Consider the following 23,215-nt stretch of genomic DNA (forward strand, 5'->3'; position numbering starts at 1 on the left):
ATTATTATATCTGCACATCAGACTGTTCTTCTATAACCGGTGAACTTTATATTATTATTATTATTATTATTATTATTATTATTATTATATCTGCAAAGTTCATTAAATGCAGTAGAAAAAGCTTGTGCTCCAAACTCAGTGAACTGTATTGTGTGCATTTTTTACATTAGATTCAGTGCTGCTTTCCAACTTTGCACATTATTGTTGATGTTTCATTTTATAATTACTTTCTCGGCTGATCACAGCAATTTCACATCACCTCTTCAGTAACAATGAGCTTCCCACAGAGTCTGACAAATTAGCAGTTTTGTGGAAGGCTTTAGTTATAAAATGCTTATCATAACAGGGTAAGGCTCGGATCTTGTCTTTGTCTGTATGTGTGTGTACTTGTGTGTACGTGTATGTTGGGAGTGTGTGTGTGTGTGTGTGTGTGCGCAGAATTCTGCAGGCCATTTGCCAGACTGTTGATCACTTCATTCATTCACTCACTCACTCATTCATTGAGCCTGCTCATCTGCCTCAAGTGACTTCTGAATCTGCACACAGAAGATGTGGACAGCAACTAAACAGCCTCTGAGGGCTTACTGAGAAAACTGTAGATAATTCAGGGCAATAAGCACCACATACTGTTAGCTGTGATTATAAGAATTATTATGACATACATGTTAATGTATTCATTATTTGTAATTTCCATTTTTCTCTGTGGGGGTGGTAGTTTCTGCCAGACTAAAGAATTTATTATTTTCAGAAATTGCTAATTCAATACAGTTTGAGTGTAAAAGCACTGCTTTGAGGACAGTTTTGTTCTCCTCCCCATCCCTCTCTTGTTTTTTTCTCTCAAGTCTTTTTCTTTCTCTCCCTGTTTTCTTGCCAAATTAGTGTGTTGTGCCTAACATACAGGGAATGGACTAGGAGCGAAGGCTGTGTTTTGGCTTGTAGTTTTTGTCTGTTGTCTGTGTACGATCACAGCATTTCATTTTTTGAGGTCATGTATTGTTACTAGTGCAGCACTTTTGCCTGGCCTACATTTGACTGACATACTGTACTCTACCGTACTATACAATAGTGTTGTATTTCAATAGTCTTACATTCTCAAGCTCGCACACACACTCATACACATACACACAGTGCCTATGTGTCGACTGGCAGATAGCCAAGGCCATAGTCATAAGGCAGTGACAGTAGATGACAGCAGTAAGATTAAAGGGTGTGGGAGTTGTGAGTAGGGCCCAGAAGACTGACAGGTCCATAAATATCCCATGCAGGGATGCCCCTAACACTTCATAGCACCATCACACAACCCCATCATAGAGAATAGACCTGGTACATTGAGATTTGGATGTGACTGTATATCTGAAGGAGAATGCAAAGGTGGGTTGAAGGCATAGCAGAAATGCTCTCATGTAAATACAAAGTTTGATTTACAAAACTGCCAAGAGGAAGCAGATAGATGGATTCTTCTTGTTTTCTGTAGCAATATCTTTTTTTCCCAATCTGTGCCAAAACAGTTAATTAATTGATTAGTGGATAGACAATAAAATTAATTGACCACAAATCTCTTTAATCACTAATTTATCCTGCAAAATGTAATTTGCTGTTTTCCTTTTAAATCATTCTGAGCTGCAGCAATTTGAGATTGTCAGCTTGGATTCACAGGACATGTGATTTTCCACTATTGTCTGACATTTTATGACTTGACCATTAATCAGTTAATCTAAAAGAATATTCAACGGATTGATCAGTACTTATCATAATCATAATTTGCTGCCCTAGATAGAGTGAAATTTTAAAATTAGTATGCCTGAGTAGAGTGCCTTAGTTTAGTCTTACACACCAGATACTGAGCTTGTTTGTAGAAAATTAGAGCTGTAGGAGGATTCACTAAATGCAGAATGGATGACATTTGTGGCTGCTATTTTGGATATGCTCCTCAAACATGGTTAAGGAAGCACATTTTGTTTTTAAATCTCTGCTATCTGAACAGACAGGCGACACACTGACACAGACACTCTTAAACACACACACAGGAGTATAAATGCTGTTTTCTCAGTAACCAAACCTTGAAGTCACATGCATAAATGTAGCTACAGTGCATACTCACCCACTGACACAGTCCCCCCATTTCAACAGCAACACACACACAGACACACTTGGACAAAAAAACTCACAAATACACACCCACACACACTGAAGCAGAGCGATAAACAGCTGGAGGGCCTTCTGTAATTAAACCTGTACTGCTGTTTGTAAGCTGTCAATGCATGTATGTGGGCAGAAACACACAGGCACACACATTTACATCTCATGCATTCTTTCTCTCAAGGCTGAGTAAATTCCAAAGTGCTGTGTGGAGATGAGTGGTGCCTATCTGACTCAATTACACCATAAACACATCTCCAGGTGTGTTATCATGCTGCCAGAGTGGTTCCGCTTTTAACTATTTGAACATGAAATCTAATGCAAAAAAAACATAATAAAAATTAATTTGGTAGGCTGGGAATTTGTTGATCTGCTTAGTGGGAAAGTGTGTGTGTTTACTACTGTATGATGTGTGAAAAGTTAGTGAATCAGTACTCTTTTTTTTTTCTTTAAATTTAAATTTAAATTTTCTTGGTTTTATTTTCACTCTGTTATGCGGTGTCTTTTCCTATATGTTTACTGTATGTTCAGACTACGCTGATTTGTGTGTACACTTGTGTATGTTGTTTATGTTTATAGTGTTCCTTTTATGTATTGCTTCAGCCAACACGTGCGCATATGTGTGTGGATATTTGTCTGTCCCCAGTGAAGTGTGCTCTCAGCTCTGAGTGGGTGTTTCACAGACGGCCAAGAGACCAGCGGGGAAATTTCCCATCAGCCAGTGCAGTGTGCAGTGCAGGTTAACCACTGAAGGCTCTGAAATCCATAGTTGCAGCACAACACAGCCTTCTCTCTCTCTCGCTCTCTCTCTCTCTGTCCTCTATATTCCTCTCTCTCTCTCTCTCTCTCTCTCTCTCGCTCTCTCGCTCGCTCTCTCGCTCTCTCGCTCTCTCTCTCTCTCGCTCTCTCATATTCCCTCACCCTTTCTCCCTTGCTCCCTCGCTCTCTCTGTCTCCCCAGATGAATCGGAGTAGAGATGAAAAGCTTTCAGGAATGCTGGCAGACAGGCAGTGCTTTACAGTAATCTAACCTGGGGAAGATGAAAGCCAGCTGGGAAGCTGGGAATAGAGTGAGGTGGGGGGGAGGTGAGAAGAGAACGACAGGATAGAGTTTTGGGAAAGAAAGGAGGAAAAGGGATTGATAGGCAGAGTAAGGAATGGTAAAAGTGAGTGAGACTGGGTTTGTGAAGAAAAGAATGCTGAGGTAATAGATGGCAAAATGGGTAAAATGCTTGGAGAGAGAGAGATATGGGATCATTATAGGATGAGGGAAGGAGAAAAGAGCAAAACTTACCTAGAAGTGGGATTGGACAAGGGAGAGGTTAGAAAGAGGAATTTAAAGTATCATGTTGGTGCAAGTGAGCAAGTTTTTTTAGAATTGTCAGACAGCCAAAACTATTAAAATAAGGCCAAATATCTTTTCATGGCTATCACTCATTATCGTAATATTGTACACACAGTTAATTAGGATTTGTATTAATTAAAATTAAGTTAATTGCGGGTGTTGTAGTTCCACAGTCCAATGAGAGTTTATCTTATACTGTTCAGGTAGTTTATTTTCACCAGTTTTACCTCCAATGAAAGTCACAGAATTGGGTTTTGATTTTCTAACTTTTCATGTTTCTTGCTTTCTTCTTACTTAGAAAAAGTTTTCCCCCTCACTTTTACTTTTAATACAATTTCAGAATTTAAGTAAGATGTTTTGGTTCTTTTACTACCATGTATGATAGTAAGGGAGATGGTGACAGACGAAGGAAAGTGGAAGCGAAACAGAAGGGGTGGGAATTAAATGAAAACAAACCATGAAAATGGACTGCTGCATTTGGCATTGTAATTACTGTAAGTCAGTGTCATTTGGAGAGGTTGACACATAGTGTAATTGTGGCTGTCGTACAGATGACAGCGGCCCAACACAAACCTGTGGAGTTTAAATTTCAGATCCTCTTCAGTGGAACAAACTCAATTGCAACACTGCTCACTGAACACTGAAGTAGCATCAAGTGTACCACTGTTGTCACTCGAAATGGATTTGGCAGGTGGAAGGGGGAGCTGTCTTTGTGTGTGTGTATGTGTGTGTTCTTTGAATCATAATGTAGGTGGAGCAGGCCTGTCCCTGCTGTGACAAATCCCACCTCATGCACCTTGTACTTCCTGCGCAGAATGAGAGAAGCGCACCACAGCAAAACGCTTCCCCACCTAATTGAAATTTTGAGGTATAAGAGGATTTCTGCACAACGTGAGCTGACAGGCTCCATTCACCAAATATCCTCTTAGACTCCTCTCTCTCTTTCTGTCTCTCCGTGAGAAAGAATTAACTTTTATCTGTCCTCAAGTTTTAATGCAGCTTACACCCATCTCTATCTGAACGTTCTGCAGGTGATCTGTCCCACTTCCTCTCAATCTCTCCTCTTTTTCTTTTTTTTTCCAGCCAGGCTTGCTCTGCTCCAACAGGAACACTTGTTTTTTTTCTGTTTGCTCATCATACTTTGATATGTCACATCGCAAAAGGACTGAATATTTACACATTTAAATGAATGTGGATAATAAGAGAGAGAGATGGAGGATAGAGAGGAGGAGAGGGGATGGTAAAGAAAGACAGAGTGCAGGGGAGATGAGGCAGAGTGGGAGTTAGAAGTAAGACAGAGAATGTCTGTGGTTATTATATTTCTTTAGACTGTCATATCAGCAAAGTTAAATTCACCACAAATACTTTAAATCAACTTTGCAAAGAAACAAATAGAGAACACTATTAAGTTATAAGTTTCTGCTTTGACATGTTAGGATTAATATCAACCCAGAATTGAATTTTCTGCAGTACCATATTGTGTGTATGTTCATTATGTGTTACACTACAGTAACTCATTTCTATGTTTTAGGTCCACACACATGCTCACAAGTCTACATACCTACACATGCAAACATAGTAGTAAAGGTATTGTTTGTATTTAAACATGCTTGCACGCTCCTTTTATTTGTCCCCTTGTCTTTGTGATTAGATAACCAACCATCCTGAAACAACATGCTCATTTATTTATGGGGAGAAGTTATTTGACTCCCACTGCGAAGCCTCCATTATCATGCACAATACAATGCTTTTGTGCTACGGCATAATGCATGGGCGTGAAACTCTAATGTGCTCCCTTGATAAAGAAGCGCTAATTTTAGAAAAACCTCCCGTAGAGTCAGTGAAAGGACGGCTTATACTTGTGATGTCTTCACTGATATAAGTGAGGGAATGTGTTTGAAAATAATACAGAGAGCAAGGTTTTACTGATTGAGTTCACGACCGGGGGAATAATGTTCTTTGACTCCCTTAAGTTCTTGAAAGCAAAATGGATGGAATACATTATTTGGCTTATATCACAAAACTTGAAGCAATTGCCATACCACCTAGTAATAAGTGTCACTCGAACTAATGCATCATACTGATTTTTTTTTTTCAAAAAACCCTGTTACTGTATAAAGGTTTAAGTAGGGCCGTAGCCTAATGATACAATTCCAGTGTGTCAGGCATAATTCATGGTGAGGTATTGCACTGCATACAGGGAGACGTAGAAGTGAATTTGTGATTAATGTGTTTGCCTCTGGTGGATGTTTGGAGTGAGAATAAGATGGGGAGAAGAGAAAAGAAAATACAAGTGACTTAAGGGAACTGGTCTGATTGTCTTGGGTACATGAAGCATTTCTGGTCCTCCTACTTACCTAGCTCCTTCTTTGAGTGCTATCTTATGGCGAATGTCCACTGCAAAAATGATCAGCTTCAACAGTAATATCATGGCAACGACTCAGATACCAGAAGAAAACACGCACCACCAGTGGCTACAAACTTTAATTTGTTCAGGATTGTTAAATTCTTTGGTGTGATATTTTTGAGTTTTTTGCATTCTTGAGGCGAATTCACAATCTCCTTTAGCTCATATAGTTGATACTATAGTTTCCAGTCACCTAAAGACACAAGTGTATATTAAGGTTCACCATAAATATTCTTTGCTAAATGCATGAAGTTAGTGATGTAGCAAAAATATCACCAAGGAAAGTGTGCTCATGCAGGCTGGAAGACATTGAAACCAATATATCAACCAGCCCTGTAGTTGTTCTGACACACACAGCGTTCATGGAATGCTTCCAAACCATTTTCGGTGGACATTGGCCTTTAGTCTTCTTGCTCTCTCTCAGTCTCACCATCTTTCCTGTAATGATTGCCATTACTATCGCACATGCCTCGAGGGTTTACTGCAGTGTTATTCCTCGCTCTCCGTGTCCTCCTCACTCTCCTTGTTTTTCATTTTCTCACTCTCTGCCCGTCTCTTTGTCTCCCTCTCTCTGTCCCCTGCTATGCCAGCAATGCAATTTTTCACTTCAGTGGGAAAACAGGTATAATAGAGGGAGTGTGCCAGTCTGTTTAATAAAGGAATAAAGGCAAAGAGGAGACATGAGAGAAAAAAGGAAGCGCCCTTGGGGCTGAAAACAAGGGAATATACACACGGACACATGCACACATACACACTTGCACAGACAACAAGGAGGGTAGACAGAAATCCACACCTGCTTATCTCTGAGGAATTGGTTGTGAGGTGCTTCCCTATTTAATTAGAAACTTTGGTAGGTACCTCATAAATCACCACAACATAAAACTGAAGGGTAGGCAATGAATGCACCCCATATACATGCTGGTGCACACACTCACACACACTCACACACACACGCCTTTCCAACAGGAAAGGCAAGGATGTTGGTAATTCATGAATTCATGAGTATGTGTGATCTTCAGCTTCAGTCAGTGAGCCATAGATTTAATGTGTGTGTGTGTGTGTGTGTGTGTTGTCGTGTACCCACCTGTACTCGTCTAGTCCCCGTCTTTACGCATCAGAGGCTGACATAATTAAAATATTATACACTATTCTTTAGAAAAACAATTGCAAGAAAAATGTGCTCCTTCTTGAACTTAAGAAAAAAAAGAGCCTACAATTCCCATGCATAAGATCATATTACCCTTATAGCTCTTGTGTTTAACCTGAAAAAGACAGCAGGACAGCAGAGTGTTGAGTTGAGAAACAGTGTAAGGGGTGCAAAAAGGTCACAGTGAATGTGCGATTGTGTGTGCACAGGACCGTGCACTTATATAGCCTTGTGCATGTGTATTAATGCTTGAACTTGGGGCATGGTGTGTGTGTGTGTGTGTGTTGTGGTGTGTGTGTTGGTGTGTGGTTTGTGTGTGGTGTGTGGTTGTGTGTTGTGTGTGTGTGTGTGTGTGTGGTGTGCGTGCTTGTGTGTGTGCTTGTGTCTCCAGAGTTATTCTGATGGCAGTGTGTGGTAACGGGATCTAGGGTGATGTCTGCTCTCAGACAGCGTCTGGCTCTCAGCTCCCCATCTATTATTCACACACCTGGATACACAAACACAACCACCCAAAAACACACACATACACACTGCCTTCTCCTCTTATGCCTTACTCTTTACTACACTTTGTTTTCAACTTTTGTGACTGAATGTTTAAAAGTTGAGGTTTCTTGACTTTTTCTTGCCGTTTTCGTTGTGCATGTATGAGCATACATTTGAGTATACGTGTGTCTCTTTGTGTATTTATGTATTTGTGCTTATCTCCCAGGAAACCAATCACACCTCCTTGAAGTCAATGAACTGCTCTGTTTGCTCCGGTAAACAAGCCGAAAATTAGTATTGACCAGAGAGAAGAAGACAGACTGATAAGCAGTAAAGGAAAGAGATAGATAACCACTAAAACAAAGTATAGTCTGGAAAAAAGGGATGAAAGAGTTCTCAAAGTCATCCCTTCACCTTGGCTAAAGTTGATCTGGACCTGTCAGTAGGTGGTTATCAGACCTAGACATCTCTTTGGGGACCTGGCCCTTCTCCACCATCATTTTTGGACAGGCTGCTGATAGACATTTATAGAAACAGAGTATGCTCCAATCAAGAAAATGCTATTGAGTTTGTCTTGTTAAGATGAAAGAATGCACCCTTGTCATTGTGTTGTCTTACAATAGGGATGGATAAAGGTCACAGTAGCAGTGTTTGTGAGATGATCCTGTGAATGTTGATCAAAGTCTGTCACTAGACCATTACGTATTCATCTGAGGTTCCTGAGGAGGGCTAGATGCCCGTTCTATGTAAGGCTGATCTAAGGTTTTCCTAACATTGCTTGTGTCCAATTAATCATGACCTTAGGCTATCTTAGGTCAGTTAGTCTCCTTTGCTCAAGGATGAACAGGTCATCTTCTCAGTATCCTCAACGGTTGGATAAATTGCTGATTGACAGTTAAGGAAGCAAGATATTGTCCACTGATAAAAGTAACATTGCGTTTACTTGTGTGACTCAGTGGAAGAATGGGCATCCTTGTCCTTCAGTTCTTTGTCTTTTTCAGTCTTCAGCCTGGACCTAACCAACTTCCCAAACAGGCTTCCATGCATGTGTGCTCTCCGGGCTTTGGGCAGAGATTTTGGTATCCAAAGGCTGCGTGCCAGTCATTGTGGGAGGAAAGGCGGCAGGCATATGAGGGAGCTGTGTTGTGATAAACAAAGAGGTGGATGAACCGCATCTCCAATTCGTGGTCACTATTGCAAGTGTGATATGCTATTCATATAGAACATAAAACACACATCTTTAAGTGGAACCTAATTCATTTACAGGGAGAAAGGAGGTAGATGTGTCTTTCCATCTTTTCTTCCTCTGCCTTCTCTTTGCCATATGTCAAGCTTCCTGGGTGCTACAATTCTCACAGGTGTGGACACTTGCATATAACCTTTCTCTGTGCGTCAAATGCACACACACACAACACACACAACACAACACAACAACCACACACACACCACACACACAACACACACACACACACCACACACACACACCACACACACACACAGCCAGCCACACACACACACACACAAAATAAAGCCCCCTGAGTATAATCTCAACCTGATTATACTCAGGGGGTTGTATTTATACTATTCAACCTGCTGAAACAGTTTGCCAGCCACACTCCTCCAAATGAATGACATCCATAGCTCTGAGTTTGTGCACTGCTGTGTCGCCTGAAAGGCCAAGTCTTGATTCGACACAATAGGCTGATTTGGTGCCCTCACTACTCCGGGGAGCATGTTGACTTCATTAATGGCTCCCAAAGCCTTTTAGCTCTCACACAGTGGCCTCTGGTCACAAAATATAATGGGGTGCACGCCAGTCTTTAGCACTGCCACTGGGTTGCACCACTAATATAGACACAGGTGGTGATGTGCGCTCAAATTATGCCGCTGTGGGGTCCTTGAGGCCCAACCAGTAGCTGCAGCAGCAGTGACGGAAACAGCAGCTCTTATCACTGCAGAATAAGGGGGTAAGAAAGGAAAAACAGTAGAGGAAATAATTGGTTTGAAAGAGAAATGTGCGTATGGGTTTTTCTCAGCCAGGCCAGGTATTTGTCAGCACTAAATGAGGTCTGTCAGGAGATCTCTACCTGTCGCCTCAAACACCCTGCTGTGGCTCTAATGAGACAGTGGAAGAGGAATTGGATGGGAAAAGACAGAGGGAAAGAAGGACTAGGAATAGAGGGGTTGTGTAGAGAGAGACCAGCTCTGACATCTCTGCAGAGTAAAAGCACTGAAATGATGCATATTGCCAGGAAAAATGGCAAAACTGAAAAATCGTTGGACAAAGAAATTATGCATGACCACGAGAAAAAAAAGAGACAGCCAAGAGGGAAAAGAATAGGAGATGGAGCAGTTGTTGAATAAGGAATAGGAAAGGGACAATTGTCCAAACACTTTTCACTGGGCACACTGAATATATTTGTGTGTGTTTTGTCTTATTGACTTGATAGAAGAGCATTTGCTGTCCACTTCCACATAGATTACAGCAACAAGTGCCAGGCCATTTCCAATTCATCTGCATTATCACAAAGAGAATGAATGGGAGGCAACATACAAAATGCATTGTTCCAACAGCAGGAATAGAGTCTTCAACCTACCAAGAAAGAGAGAAGGAAATTTTTATCATTTCGGAGAAACTGAGTGAGTTGTTAGGAGTCAAGCGGTCACAAATGTTCTCAAGATTGAACTGGCCATAAGCCTACAGGTATTTTAGTCAACCTAGTGACTTACAGATTGAGACAGAACGAGAGAAAGAAATGGAGGGAGGGGGAGAGAGAGGGAAAATAGCAAACGCAATAGCAGAGGAGGGAAATGAGTAACAAAAGCTAAGCTGTGAGCCCCCTGCCTGGTCACAGTGCTCTAAGGCAGCTTAGCAGTGAAGGGAATGATAGCAGGGAGACCTGTCACTCACCCTTTGAAGCCATGGGGGAGATTGAGGGAGGAGAGGAGAGCGTGGGGGAGAAATGAGTTAGGAAGCCTCCAGACACTTGTCCCCTTTCACGTCCAACACCATCATCCCTCACAATAACATTCTTGTCCTTCTCTTTGCCTCTCTCCTTGCTTTTTCTGTCTATCTCTCAGCAGGGGGATAAGGTTAGATTAGTGGGCTACTTGGACCTGCAGGCTAACAGGTACCACACCTTTAATGCCACAACGGTCAGTCACTGAGCCAGGGGTCCCCCTGCGGCTCTGTCTGCTATAGTGTCAGATCCCAGATGTGCGGTGGTAGCACCAATGGAAGCAAACATGAGTGCATATATGTTTTCTCACTCACAAAACTCAGATTTTAGTTTTTTCTCTGACTTTCTGTATTTCTTTAACTTTACTTTTTTTTTTAGGTGCTTTGTATTGCCGCTGCTATGACACAGTCACACTCAGACCACCCACTAAAACCCCCATTCTCTTAGTTCTACCACTTTTATCTCACAACACCGAGTTGTGGAGCTTTTCCAGAAGTTTCTTTTAACCTTTTGCTAAACAACCAAGCCAAAATTAAAGTAGAGGATTAACCTCAATAGAACCTAACCCAACAGGAGGGCCGTTATAGAGGTCATTATTCAGCATAGTTTTGACACTGGCAACTCAAGTCTCTGTAGTTACTTCCCTGCTAACAATGACATTTCCCTGATTTTCACCCACAAAGCACGGTCCCTCACAGTGCAGGCAACCGGGGAAATGCATTAATTAAAATCCTGCTGTGTAGAAGATATGCCTAATCGCCAACATAAAACAGAGAATAGTGAAGTAAAGCACAGAATGAGTTCAGTTCCACTCTGTGGGGTTTTCTGCCCACTCATCCTCCTATAGAGAGAGGAGTCGAGCCGGAAGGAAAGGAGGAAGGAAGGGGGGGGGGTTTAAAGTGTCTTTAATGAACTGAATGAATATTTCGCTTCCATAAAAGAAAGCACTAAAACATTGAGTTGATGTCATACCTGTGGGTAACTGCAAGATGTCACCATTATTGCTTGTCATAAAACATAAAATACTATGCCAAAAGACTTTGTACATATAGAAATACCATAGCATTAATCATTCATGTGTCACCTGCATTACTTGTTTTAGAATCCACATATCTTTAGTGCCTTCCTCTCTGGCTAGTCTTCCTCTCGGATTGAATAAAAACATCTGTCTGTCTTTGATTGTCCCTAATAATTCTTGGCAATCAATAGCGGATCATATGCGTTTCTCTGCTACACCAATACTGCACGGCCAGCCTGGCATCCCACATTAGTGTGCCACATCCTTGTTAATACTCTGAGATTAATGTCAAATCATCCGCACTCCCCCACTAGTCTCACACCAGTCCATCTTGCCTAAAGCCATATATTGAGGCATTGAATGTGAAAGAAGAGGGTTTGTCCTCGCATTGATTGACACTGAGAGATGGATCCAGTCCGCCTCCTTGGCCCCTTTCCTTCTGTTATTCTCTTTAGCCCCCCACCCCTCACCAGCCATTTCTCTCTGTCTGCCATATGTTTCATTGAGCTGGGCAGATTTGGGCAATCAGACAGCCACCATTGTATTGCTGTCGGTATGAATAGAATGCGTGGAGAGACACATTGCCATTATGTAGTGACGATACGTTGTTTCCTTTCTTCTTGTCTCTTTCGCAGTGAATGTTGCTCTCAGTTGTCTCTGTCTGTCTGGCTGTCTCTCTTCCTAGGCTCTTATTGCATGTCCTGCCTTGCCTGGTTGAATGCCTAACACTCTGCTGTGGTTTGACAAAGAGGGTTGAAACCTGAGCAAAGTGTGGCAGGTTGGGTTACCTAGCACTCGGCAGTGGCTACGCTGTTGCTGCTCCAAAATGTTTCTGATTGATATCTTGAACAGCGTTGGGACCCAAGGGCTTTAAGAGGAGACCCCAAGAGACCTCCATGTGCACGTTTTTGCTTGCTTGTCTGACTGTCATGTTTTTGAAAATAAAATCACTGAAAGATGTTACCAGTTTTTAGTCAACTCAGATAAACACTATAATTAACATTATCAGACAGTAGTACCCAGACTTTAAATGTCCTGAATGAACTACTACTGATTTGTAGCAAAGTGACTTGACTGAGTAAACGGGACCATTTGAATTGGTTATAACATTTTAACTCCAATTCCATTGTTGAGATCAAGGAATGTAACACTGTTAGAGTCCAATAGGGCAGTAGGTTGAAAGTAGTTTAACCCAAATATATAAACCACTTAAAATATCTGTCTAAAATATCATTGTAAGTAATGTGTATGGTAGGCTAATGTTAAACTAGGACAACGTTTTGCAGTATCTAATAGATATTTACAACATATTTAGCCTTTTTTTCAACATTAACATAAACCTGATGTTACCATTGAATGACACTACCAATATACTGCAAGATCCTAGTTGTTAAACACAAACATTTTTCTTTTAAAGCATTCTGTTTGTTAAGTTTGGGACGATGCTCATTATTTTATCATATTCAGCACAAAAAGGTTCATGCCCCCTTTTTGGCTGCAGAAATGCTGGCACTGTCGCTGGGTTTGCCCATGCATGTTTCAGAGATTTGGTGGAATTCCTCGCACAAATGTTGCGGTAATTTCAGTTTCCCAGCAGGATGCATGACTTTGGATGACATTCTGCTCCAGCCCACTCACCTCACTGTGGTTGCATGGCTCATGTCAGACCATAGTGATACTATAGTCAGCAGCTTATTCTGGCTTCCACCAGCAGCGTGTTGGTCATGGTGTGTGTGTTCCAGCCATGGTGTGTTAGTGTGTGTGCCATGCTTAACAGACTGCAACTCTGTGTGACTGGCCTTCCTTTTGCCACCCCAAAATGCATGCCATGGCAGGCAAGGACACAATTCTCCAATCGCTCGTACAGTCCTCACATAGAACCATACACATAGTTCCTCCAGTTATTTTGATGTTTTAGGTAGCACTTTAAATGTGCCGTTTCCCCAATGTAGTCTCATCCCGATGGGTCGTTTTGACATTCTGTCGTTATTTCCTGCACGGAGCCACAACCATCGTCTACACTACTACAGCAGTATATTTAATGTCTCTTGAGGATTGACTGGATTTCTCCTTAAATGTGCACACTCCATCTCACCACTTGATGTAAAGTAGTTTCTACATAATGGCACACCAGTTGTCAGAGATTATCTAAAATCAATAGAAGTGCTCAGATGTGTAACCAGAAGTACTGAATTTCAAAGGGCAATTTTCACTGAAAGAATGTTCTACAGGGGCAACAACATTATTGACCTCGAATATATAAGGTGTTTGTTGGATTTAGCCAGTGACAAAACAGGCAATCCCTGTTTTGATATTGTAGTAACTTGATACTATACTGTTTTTTCTTAGATCTTTGTTTTTGCACATTTACAGCTTATATGCTTTTAATTTTATTGTATAACATAACATAAACCGTTTAAACACAGTTCTTATTGTTAGTTTTTTTCTGTAAAACAATATATGTATAATAAGATAAAGACTCCAGCATTACATTTTTAACTGTTTCAAAATGGATTCCATGCAGTCTGAGGAAGTGCGGTAGTTTCCTTGCGCTTCTGTGGCGCACAGTGCCAATTCAAGGAAACTGAGAGAGGGTACTCCTGTGGTTTTCACACCGGAATGGCTTCCCTGTCTGTATCACACCTTCTGCTAGCTGTTAGCCCCATGGAGAGAGGCAGATAGTCACTTTGGGCACATTATTTTTCATTGACAGATTCAAAGCAGAAATACCATCTGCACATGAGGTTGCATTTTTTTTTTTTAAACTGGAACTGTTTAATAAACTGTATGAAAACTGCCCTCATATTATATCTTATACTTTAATGGTAGATCCTGAGAAAATGAAGCATAGTCACTGATCTCAAAAGTTCTAAATAGATTTTAAAACACTTATAATATATTTTTGTGTAAAGCTCACAGAGAAAACATACCTGAAGTGCATCTATACAGTCTATTCTTATTTCTGTCTTTAGTGATGGTGTTCGTGTAATTATCGGTCACAGCCACTAGGGGGATACAGTTTCTGGCTAGGGTGGTCACATACATGTAGTGGAGGAGGACTAGGATTTTCTCTGTATGATCTCTGGTGTTGCGTGGATTTCTCCCACACATACACACATACACATATGGATCCCAACACACACACAGTTATTAAAGAAATGTTTACTATTCACATTTTGCAGGTCTGAGGAAGTGTGCTCTGTGAGTCAAAAGTGGCAATAACTCTCCCCACTCTCCCCAGAGTATCTGTCATTACCATATGACTAGTTTTTGCCAGACAGCCTGTGTGTGTGTGTCTGTGTGTGTGTGTGCGTGTGTGAGTGTAAGCTTGTGAAAGAGAGTGAAATGCCAATGTTTCTATACGTGCAAGTGCTTGTGTGAACACACTTTTTTTGTATGTTTGCATTTATGTGTGGGCCCAATGCATCTCTCACCTTCCCACTACTCAGAGGCAAAATGAAGTCTGTCTGGCAGTGAATGTCTATTGTGTAGTGCTAATGTGATAGCAGAGATTAGCATTGTAATCCATTTAGCATAGAGCAGCTAATCCACTTTATTACTGTTGAAAAGGAATCAGATAATATTGGCTAGCACCACTGTGGCTGCCTTAATGATTTTAGGCTGATGAAAAAATTACTTAAAGATATATTAATAATTACTGTAGCTGACAATGAAACTAGGATTAGTTGTTTCATTACAAAACATAATCATTAGCTTTGGCTCTTCGTCAAGGGAATTAAGGTATTGGTTGTGTTCAGTCTATGCTTAGTAGGCTCTTTGTTTGAAGATACTGTGTGTTTTTGTTGTAATAAAAATCACACACATCTGTTTATTTTCATTTAATTTTAGAATAGCACTTTAGGTTAATATTTTGGAATATTATGCCTTTTTAAAGCGCCGCGTGTGATATCAGGGGAGATGAAGTCTGCTCTAACTGTGCCCAGGGTGACCATGCTGTGTTGATTGAAAAAAAATATAGGGTGAAATTGTATACATTTATAAACCTTGAGTTCTTTCTTTCTCCCTTGTGTGTTCCACTCGAGTCCCACTGTGACTCAACCAGCCAGCGTTGCATGCCGTGCACTCCCTGGTGGCTCATTTGTTTTGTCAGTGGTCAGATTGAGGGATAATATACAGGAGCTTCCCCTTGAAGTCCCTCTGCTCCCTGGTGACTGTGGATCTGTCCCAACACAATAAAACTCTATATTCAGCCATTGCCATAGACTACCTGCCCTTTAACTCTGCTCAGCAATTGGCTCCACACTCCACACATACGTACACTCTGTGCGCATACGCACCGCGTCTCAACTTAACTCACCCGATAGGGCAGATTAGATAACCCCACCTGCCGAATCTGGCCCTGGCTCGCGTGGAAATTTCTTTCTTCCTACCTCCCTCTCTTCTTACTCTCTCTCCTATTCGCCTTCTGTTCTTTTCTTTGCAACTGACCCTAGTGCATACAATGGTTCCCAGTGAAAGTGTGTGAGGCTTTGATACACAGAACTCAAGGTCCTTTGAGATCAAGATCACTACACAAGCCAAGCAGGAGGCAGAGCGAGAGAGGAAGAATGACTAAGAAACAAAAGAGAGGAGGGAGAGTAGGGTGAAATCAGGGTGAAAGATGGGGCCTGTTTAAAGAAATGTCATGTTGTGAAACTGTATATCAATAGAAGCAGCAGGAGTAGGGTACGATGTAAACTGCACCCTGTGTGCTTAGGTTTCTTTCTTTACTATACAATAGTTGATTGTCAAAGTAAGTACAAAAAAAGTTCCGTTGGTGGTTGTTGATTGGTTCCTGTTATAATTGTAGAATAAAGTTAAGGGCTGGAGCGACTGACATTCAGTCACTGAAGTATGAATAATGTGCATATTGTGTTCTTAGTACTTGCTATTTTATTATGAAGGGGGGAGAAATATATATAGAGAATTGTTGTACAAAAGCCTTTCCTCTTTAATTATTTTAATGTGACTATTTGATCTTTTCTTTACAATAAATCTCACCTCGACCACAATCAATTTTGTCCAGCCCCCAACAAAGATCGGTTCTGTTTCAATTGGTACAGCAGCATTTTGCTAAAGGGTTCAGTCTATCTAATTAGACCAGTTAAGACTTCTCAACCTTTTGCTTAAAGCGGGCCAGCAGAAAGATATTTTTAATGATATGCTGACAGAGTGTATGTTGTCATCAGCATATTATAATTAATCATGAAGTGACTCACCTGTCTACTCGACCATCTGCTTCCTGCCCAATTATCTCCCGTTTGTGCCCGTTACCTGTGAACCCTTAAGTGCTGAAGAGCACAAAGAACTACCAAGAGTCATCACAACTTTAACAAGACTTGCTTCACACCTGTCTGCAAGCCCACACAAGTCTGTGTGTCTGTGCATGTGCGCGTGTGCACGTGTATTCTACTGGGTGCTGAAAGTTGCTTGGGTAGGTATATGTCAGGACTGTGTGTTAGTGGGAAATTACTGCCAGAGGACCAGATTTAGAAAGGATCATTTGGAACGCACCCTGTGAGTGTGCGTGTGTGTGACGATGTAAGCAGATGTTCGGGCACAACCCAGAACACTTCCATCACACCACCAAGTGTGTATGGGGCCAGTTCCATTCACTTCTGCTGAGTAAACACACCTAGGGGCCCACAGACCACACCTCTTGCCCAGATGCCTAATTACCGTAATCACTTTTGAATGGCTGAAACTGTGATAGAGAGAGATGAGCTTCTCAGATACAGCACTGAAAGCCGTGATGCATGCCTAAGGCAGTATGCGGTAGATGGGCAATTTTATCAATAATAATGTTCAAAAGTACCTTTTAATGATACCTTGATTCCTAATTGCACACTTTGTTGTCCTAGATGCCACCTTTGTTCCATTACCAAGTATTCTTGAGGAAGGCGACATACATACTCTCTCCCTCATGTTACTTCTTTTTTACCTCAGCTATTCTGTATTTCCATTTTATTTATTCTTACTATCCTATCCTACTATCCTTACGACTTGTGGGATATCATTCATAACATAGAGTGCTTGATGGATGTTGAATTCAAAAACCCAAACCAATTGCGAAAATGTCACTTACCCAGACCAAAGCACTTAACCCCCTTTGTATCCATATTATTCATATAGCTGCATCTAACACACAGAGGTATTTTTTTTTTTAGCATTTTCAGTTGCCCTTTCCTAAATCAATAAAGTTACATTAACAACTTTGAGTAAACTCTATACAGTTGGCGTCGTTTCACTGAATCAAATCTCCTAAAATAGTTTTGATAATATATAAGCTTTGGGGTATTTCTTTTTAATGTTATTATTTAAATTCCTGAGAGGCGGTGTGTCTGCTGATGAGAAATATTATGCATATATTAAATATATTCATTCTTAATGTGCTTCTGTGTTTTTCCAGATCCGGGTAGACGGCTCCTCTCGTGCTCTGCAGTATGAGACGGTGCAGGCAGTGGAGAATGGACCCATCCTCAGAGACATGGCTTTCTCTTCTGACCACCACTACCTCTATGTCATGTCTGAGACCCAGGTCAGACACACACAAACACACATATCAAAAGTCCCCCCTGCTGACTCAATATCATAACCACTGGCATTTATCATTTTGTTATGTCACAGGGTAGAATAACCTTTGGTGTAGCATAGAGGATTTCATTACAGCCTGGCTGGAGGAGAGAAAGGGATTAGATGGACTGTTCGGTGCTATGACCATGTATTTCTATAGAAAAAAAGACTGAAGGTAGAACTGGAGTGAATAAATGTGTTGAATTATAGGGAGAGAGAAGAGTGGTCTCAGTCCACTTGTGTGTGTTGGTGTGTATGTCTGTGCACATACAGATTCACACATTCATACACACTATCTCTCTTAGTACCTTTGATGACATGGAATGTGGAGCGAAATAGCAGCACTCTGTGTAATGGACACAGAGAGACTGTGAACACCTCTATCAGAGGCAAAACCTTGCTAAAATAGCACCATGGAAAGTCCATAACACACATGCTGTGCTCACATAAATGCACACACTCACCGGTGAGTCACTGTGTTCGGTATTCACTTTCTCTTTATATTACATACAAAAAGATACATACCCACGAGCATGCTTGGGTATACTTACATTATATTTTATACATGACCAGGAGATAGAAATGTATGTTTATGTTTTGTGTGGTGAAATAGTTAGTTATTATGTATTTTGAGCTAAACATTGTCAGGATGAATAGTGCAGGCTTGTCAGACAGATACAGCGACTGTTTAAAGTCCTCTGATGATCGAACATGAAGTGTTGAACGTTTAGTCCTTTTTTCTTTAAAATTGAAACAGACCCTTTGCAAAATTATTTCATTTATTTGTTGTCCTTACATGGAAAGTCCTGATCTCAAAAGTTAATTCATCACAGAAACGGTAAACACGCAGACTTCATAAGCATAAGCACAATCTATTCATCAGGCACTGTTAAAGGGATAGTAATCAAATCAGTCCAAGAAGGGTTCATCAATCAAAGAACCCAGGGTGGATCTCTCTCTTTTCAGTTCAGTGTAGCTCCATTTAATGTTCATTACTAATTTGACTGTTATAATATTGCAAAAGCTCGAAAGTTCAGATAATATGCATATCATTCCCTCTTTCCTGCCTCTTTATCTCCTGCCACCCATAATCACAGAAGGCCACTGCTGTTTTGTTGGCAGCGATAGCCTAGTTACCCCTGTATATTGTCTGCAGCTTCCAGAGGATTATAGACCTCTCTGGCACCATGAAAGTGTCAGTATTTACTAATGTGTAGTGCAATTTGTGTGTGTGTGTGTGTGTGTGTGTTGCACCCTGAACCCTGTTTGTAATACTTAATATATTAATAACATTCGGAGTGAGATTAAGAAAAAAAAAACGGGAACGGGACGTATTAGAAATAAATAACCAGCTCTGCGGAGAGGTTTGATGATACATAATTTGTGCCATCTGTTCTTCTTCCTGTTGGACTGCGTCCTGTGCCAGGGCCAGTGTCCAGTCCATTCTGAGAGCTTCTCCAAGCTGGTCCCACCTGGCACAACTGTCCTCAAAACTCACACTGTCGCAGACGGCCTGAGAAGTGTGGAGGCTGTCTGTGACTCAGTTCAGACACGACCGACTGTGGAGGATCAGCAGCGATGAGAAACAAGCAAGGCCTCAAACAATTACAGAGCAGACAGCCTTAATCATAGATTAATGAAAACTTGATGTGCTTCAGCCCGTTCACTCCAGGTGAACCTCGTCTGCTCAGAGAGATCAGACACATGGATCCCTTGTTAACTTCAAAAAGACGCAAGTAAATTATGATCAGTGTTTTAAGGTGTTTAACAGTGAATGGTGTCTAGAAAACGCATTTGTGTTGTGACTTCCGTCACTGTGATCGCTGTCTTGCACCACAAGCTTCAACCTGTATATGACTTAACACTGAGTCAATGAATCTACCCACTAACAAACAGGACATTTATATTTCTGATTCTGTATTCTCTCTTGAAGGTTAGTTGTTTTGAGTGCTTTTGTTTGAATGTCTAGGATAATTTTGCAAAGCTGGTGTCTTCGGAATGGGGTCTGCCACACAATTTACATATATTCATGTTTCCAATCAGTCATGTCGCCTCAGTCGAGACAGCACATAACAAAGCAGCAGAAGATGAAACAGCTACACTTGGGAATTTTACCGCAAAAAAGAAAGAAAGAAAATCAACAAGTTTACTGATTTCTTAACTCAGCTTGTGTTTTAAAAGGTACTCTTAAAATCAGTGAGGAAGAAACAACAACAAAAAAAAAAAATGAAACACAAGGCTTGCCACAAAATTACCATTCTACACATTGTCATCTTTCCTCAGCTCCTCTCTGGCCCTCGCCTCGGCTCATAAGTAAGCTCGCTCTGAAGAGACAATGTGTGATAGCCCCCCTGTGTGGAGCCGAGGGGAGCTCTATGAATAACTCCCCTCGCAGCAGTGAATGGCACTTTGCTTTCCCACAGTATTACTCAGTCTACACCCCCAACATGGCAGGATAAGCAGCAAGCCCAGGCGGTGGCTGAGCGCCCCTCTCCGAGCCGCCAATCACACAATAACTGTTAAACGGACGCTGAGAGAAGCTTCACTATTTATTTAGGTACATCAATGAATACACAAAGACATGTTCGCAGGCCTTGTCACGCTGACTTTGTTGCATGCTTTACAAAAATGTAAATGATTTACTATTGTAGGTAATGATGCTGGGGACAGTTAACTCACAGTTGCTTGTCTGACACTCTGCTATATAATAACTTCCTAATTACACTGTAACCAGTGAGTATCAGTGGGAAGGTGTTCACTACTGCTGTGTTTCATGGTCACTGAGCTGCTGGTACCACTGCTGACACTGGGAGAAGTGTAAAGTGTACTCTCTCATCAAAGGAAAAAATAATAATGGGAAAGATTATTCTGTCTTTTAACATCAATTTTTTTTCTCTCCGCTAATACTCCGCAACGTCAGACTCCGAGTGAATAACACTCTGTGGGTGTTTGAATATTATCCCTGGCTCCTCACAGATATATTCAGTTGTATTTTCCCACATTGATGCATCACTCTTAGTAGTATTTTTCGACGAGTGTTGTTTACTGCTAATTGGGACACAACATCTTTGCTTTTTTCAAGCAAGAAATGTTATTAAAGGTAAGCAAATTCTTGTATGAGGGACTCTATATTGATGTCCATACCAGACACACATACACTCAAAGTGCCACTATGGTTAACTGAGTAATGAGAAAAGAACATTTTACATACAAATCCTGAAAGCCATAGAGTACGACATACGTTGAAGCTTTTAAAAGGTACCAATGCATCTGATGAACACAACGTTGCTTTTCCTTTAAGGGCCAAACCTACTTGGACAACATCACTACCCTAGCAACACATCTGCCCAGTGCTTGCTTTGTTTACTGTGTGTATTTCACCACACTGAAGGGGGTTTTTCCACTCGTATAATTTGACTGACTGGACTACGTTTGACAGCTCAACACGAGTTTTGTGCCTTTTGTAAACACTGAATTCAAATGGATGAATATGGAGCAGGGTGTGTTGCTGAAAACGACATTTGTGTTCAGTCAGCTTTTAAAAAAATGGGTAAAAAGGCAAAACCAGTATGTGGTAAAATAGTATATAATTATTTTAATTTTATGTGATTCACAAACAAACAAGAAATTCTTGCTTGCATTTTTGACTGACATGAGTGTGTCATCTCTCAGCACATGACTCAAACATTGGAGCCTCCTCTGACAGGGGGAAGAAACAAAGAAGAACAAAAAAACAAAACAAAAAAAAAACCACTCGACAACTGCTTTAAATTTCATCGGCAACCCAGACATCCTATAACAGAGGGAAGCGGTAATAAATCTCTCACTGTGTGACTACTCACTCAATATGATTTCCCACTTGGAGCGCAGACTGTCATCAATTTATTGTCAGACACAACTGAAACTATGTGTCTCCAAAGTGAGGTTTACGCCCTTCAATAGTGTTCAGTGGGAGGGCCTGTCACACCACATCAGAAATTTTAAGTCCCCTCTTGTGTAATGTTTTGGATGGTCTCCAGGACACATGAATGCTTCTGGTATCTCCTTAAGACACAGACCAAACACAGCTTCATTCAAGGCGCACACTCTAATACGGAAAACTGTGATTTAGCCCTAAAATCGATCAAACATTTTAAAATAGCAGAGAGAGGAGAGCTGTCTCAATCACATGGAGCCACAACACAAAGAATTTTTGAGCAGCACATTGGGGGAAGCAATAAGGCAAAGAGAGAAAAAAACCCTGTTGAGTCAGCAGACTCATATAAATCACATACTGCAGGGAGAAGTCAGATGACTGTCTAAGGTCATGGCAGCAATTGGTCAGCTTACTGAAGTGCCATGAATTGGATGGATGGCGATGAAGGGGGACATGGTTTCACAAGCAAATGATAAACAATTTCACAGTTACTTAACTCGTCATGCATGCTCTTTTGTCAAGAGACATTTGTGGAAAAAAATTAAGGATCCTATGCAAATAATATCAAAAGTCCCTGCAGGAGATGCAACAGTGATAACCATAGATGATGGAGATGACAAATAAACAACCCTAACCAAAAAGCATTATATAGTCACAATAAACCGACTATTAAACAACACAGAAAAGCCAGAAATCCCTGGAGGGATATTACAGTGATACCACAGGAGATAAAAACATAGCATAAAGCACAAAGAAGTCACTGTGAACCCACTGTTAAAGTACCACAGCCACACCAAAACGCCCCACTGGAAAACTTTGTACAAGAACTGGCACAGGCTTTATCAGGCATAAGCAGCAGCCATAAGCCATCCATGCTGTGAACTCCCACCACACACACACACACTGTATCTCCTGGATGAAAGTACCAAAAGAGGGGAAAAAACAAACACAAACGTACCTTCCAGCCTGCAGAGCTATTGCTGTCTCCTTTGTCCTTGAAATAAGGCACACTCTTCACCATCCAGTCATAAATCTGAGACAGAGTTAGTCGGTTCTCAGGAGAACTTTCGATAGCTTTGGTTATGAGGTCTGCATATGACATATTCCCCCACGCGTTTCGCCGGGAGGAGCTGCTCTTTCTCTGGGCAGCGGCGGCAGCTGCGGCCGCCGTGGACGACGACCCGACCGGGGAGGAGAGCAGAGGCACCTGCTGCTGCTGCTGCTGCTG

At 41.2% G+C, this 23,215-nt stretch overlaps 1 protein-coding gene across 1 annotated transcript in view; it reads left to right on the top strand.

The window, feature by feature from the left end:
• Positions 1-23,215, top strand: part of plxna4 (plexin A4) — a gene marked incomplete in the record, with an annotated part of 222,275 nt that overhangs the window by 116,529 nt on the left and 82,531 nt on the right. The window contains 1 exon segment of the mRNA XM_035677636.1: positions 17,908-18,036. Within this exon segment, the coding sequence (XP_035533529.1) occupies positions 17,908-18,036 (129 nt within the window).

Source organism: Morone saxatilis, unplaced genomic scaffold (assembly GCF_004916995.1).
Source record: "Morone saxatilis isolate NCDOM2014 unplaced genomic scaffold, NCSU_SB_2.0 Contig10, whole genome shotgun sequence".
NCBI lineage: Eukaryota > Metazoa > Chordata > Actinopteri > Moronidae > Morone > Morone saxatilis.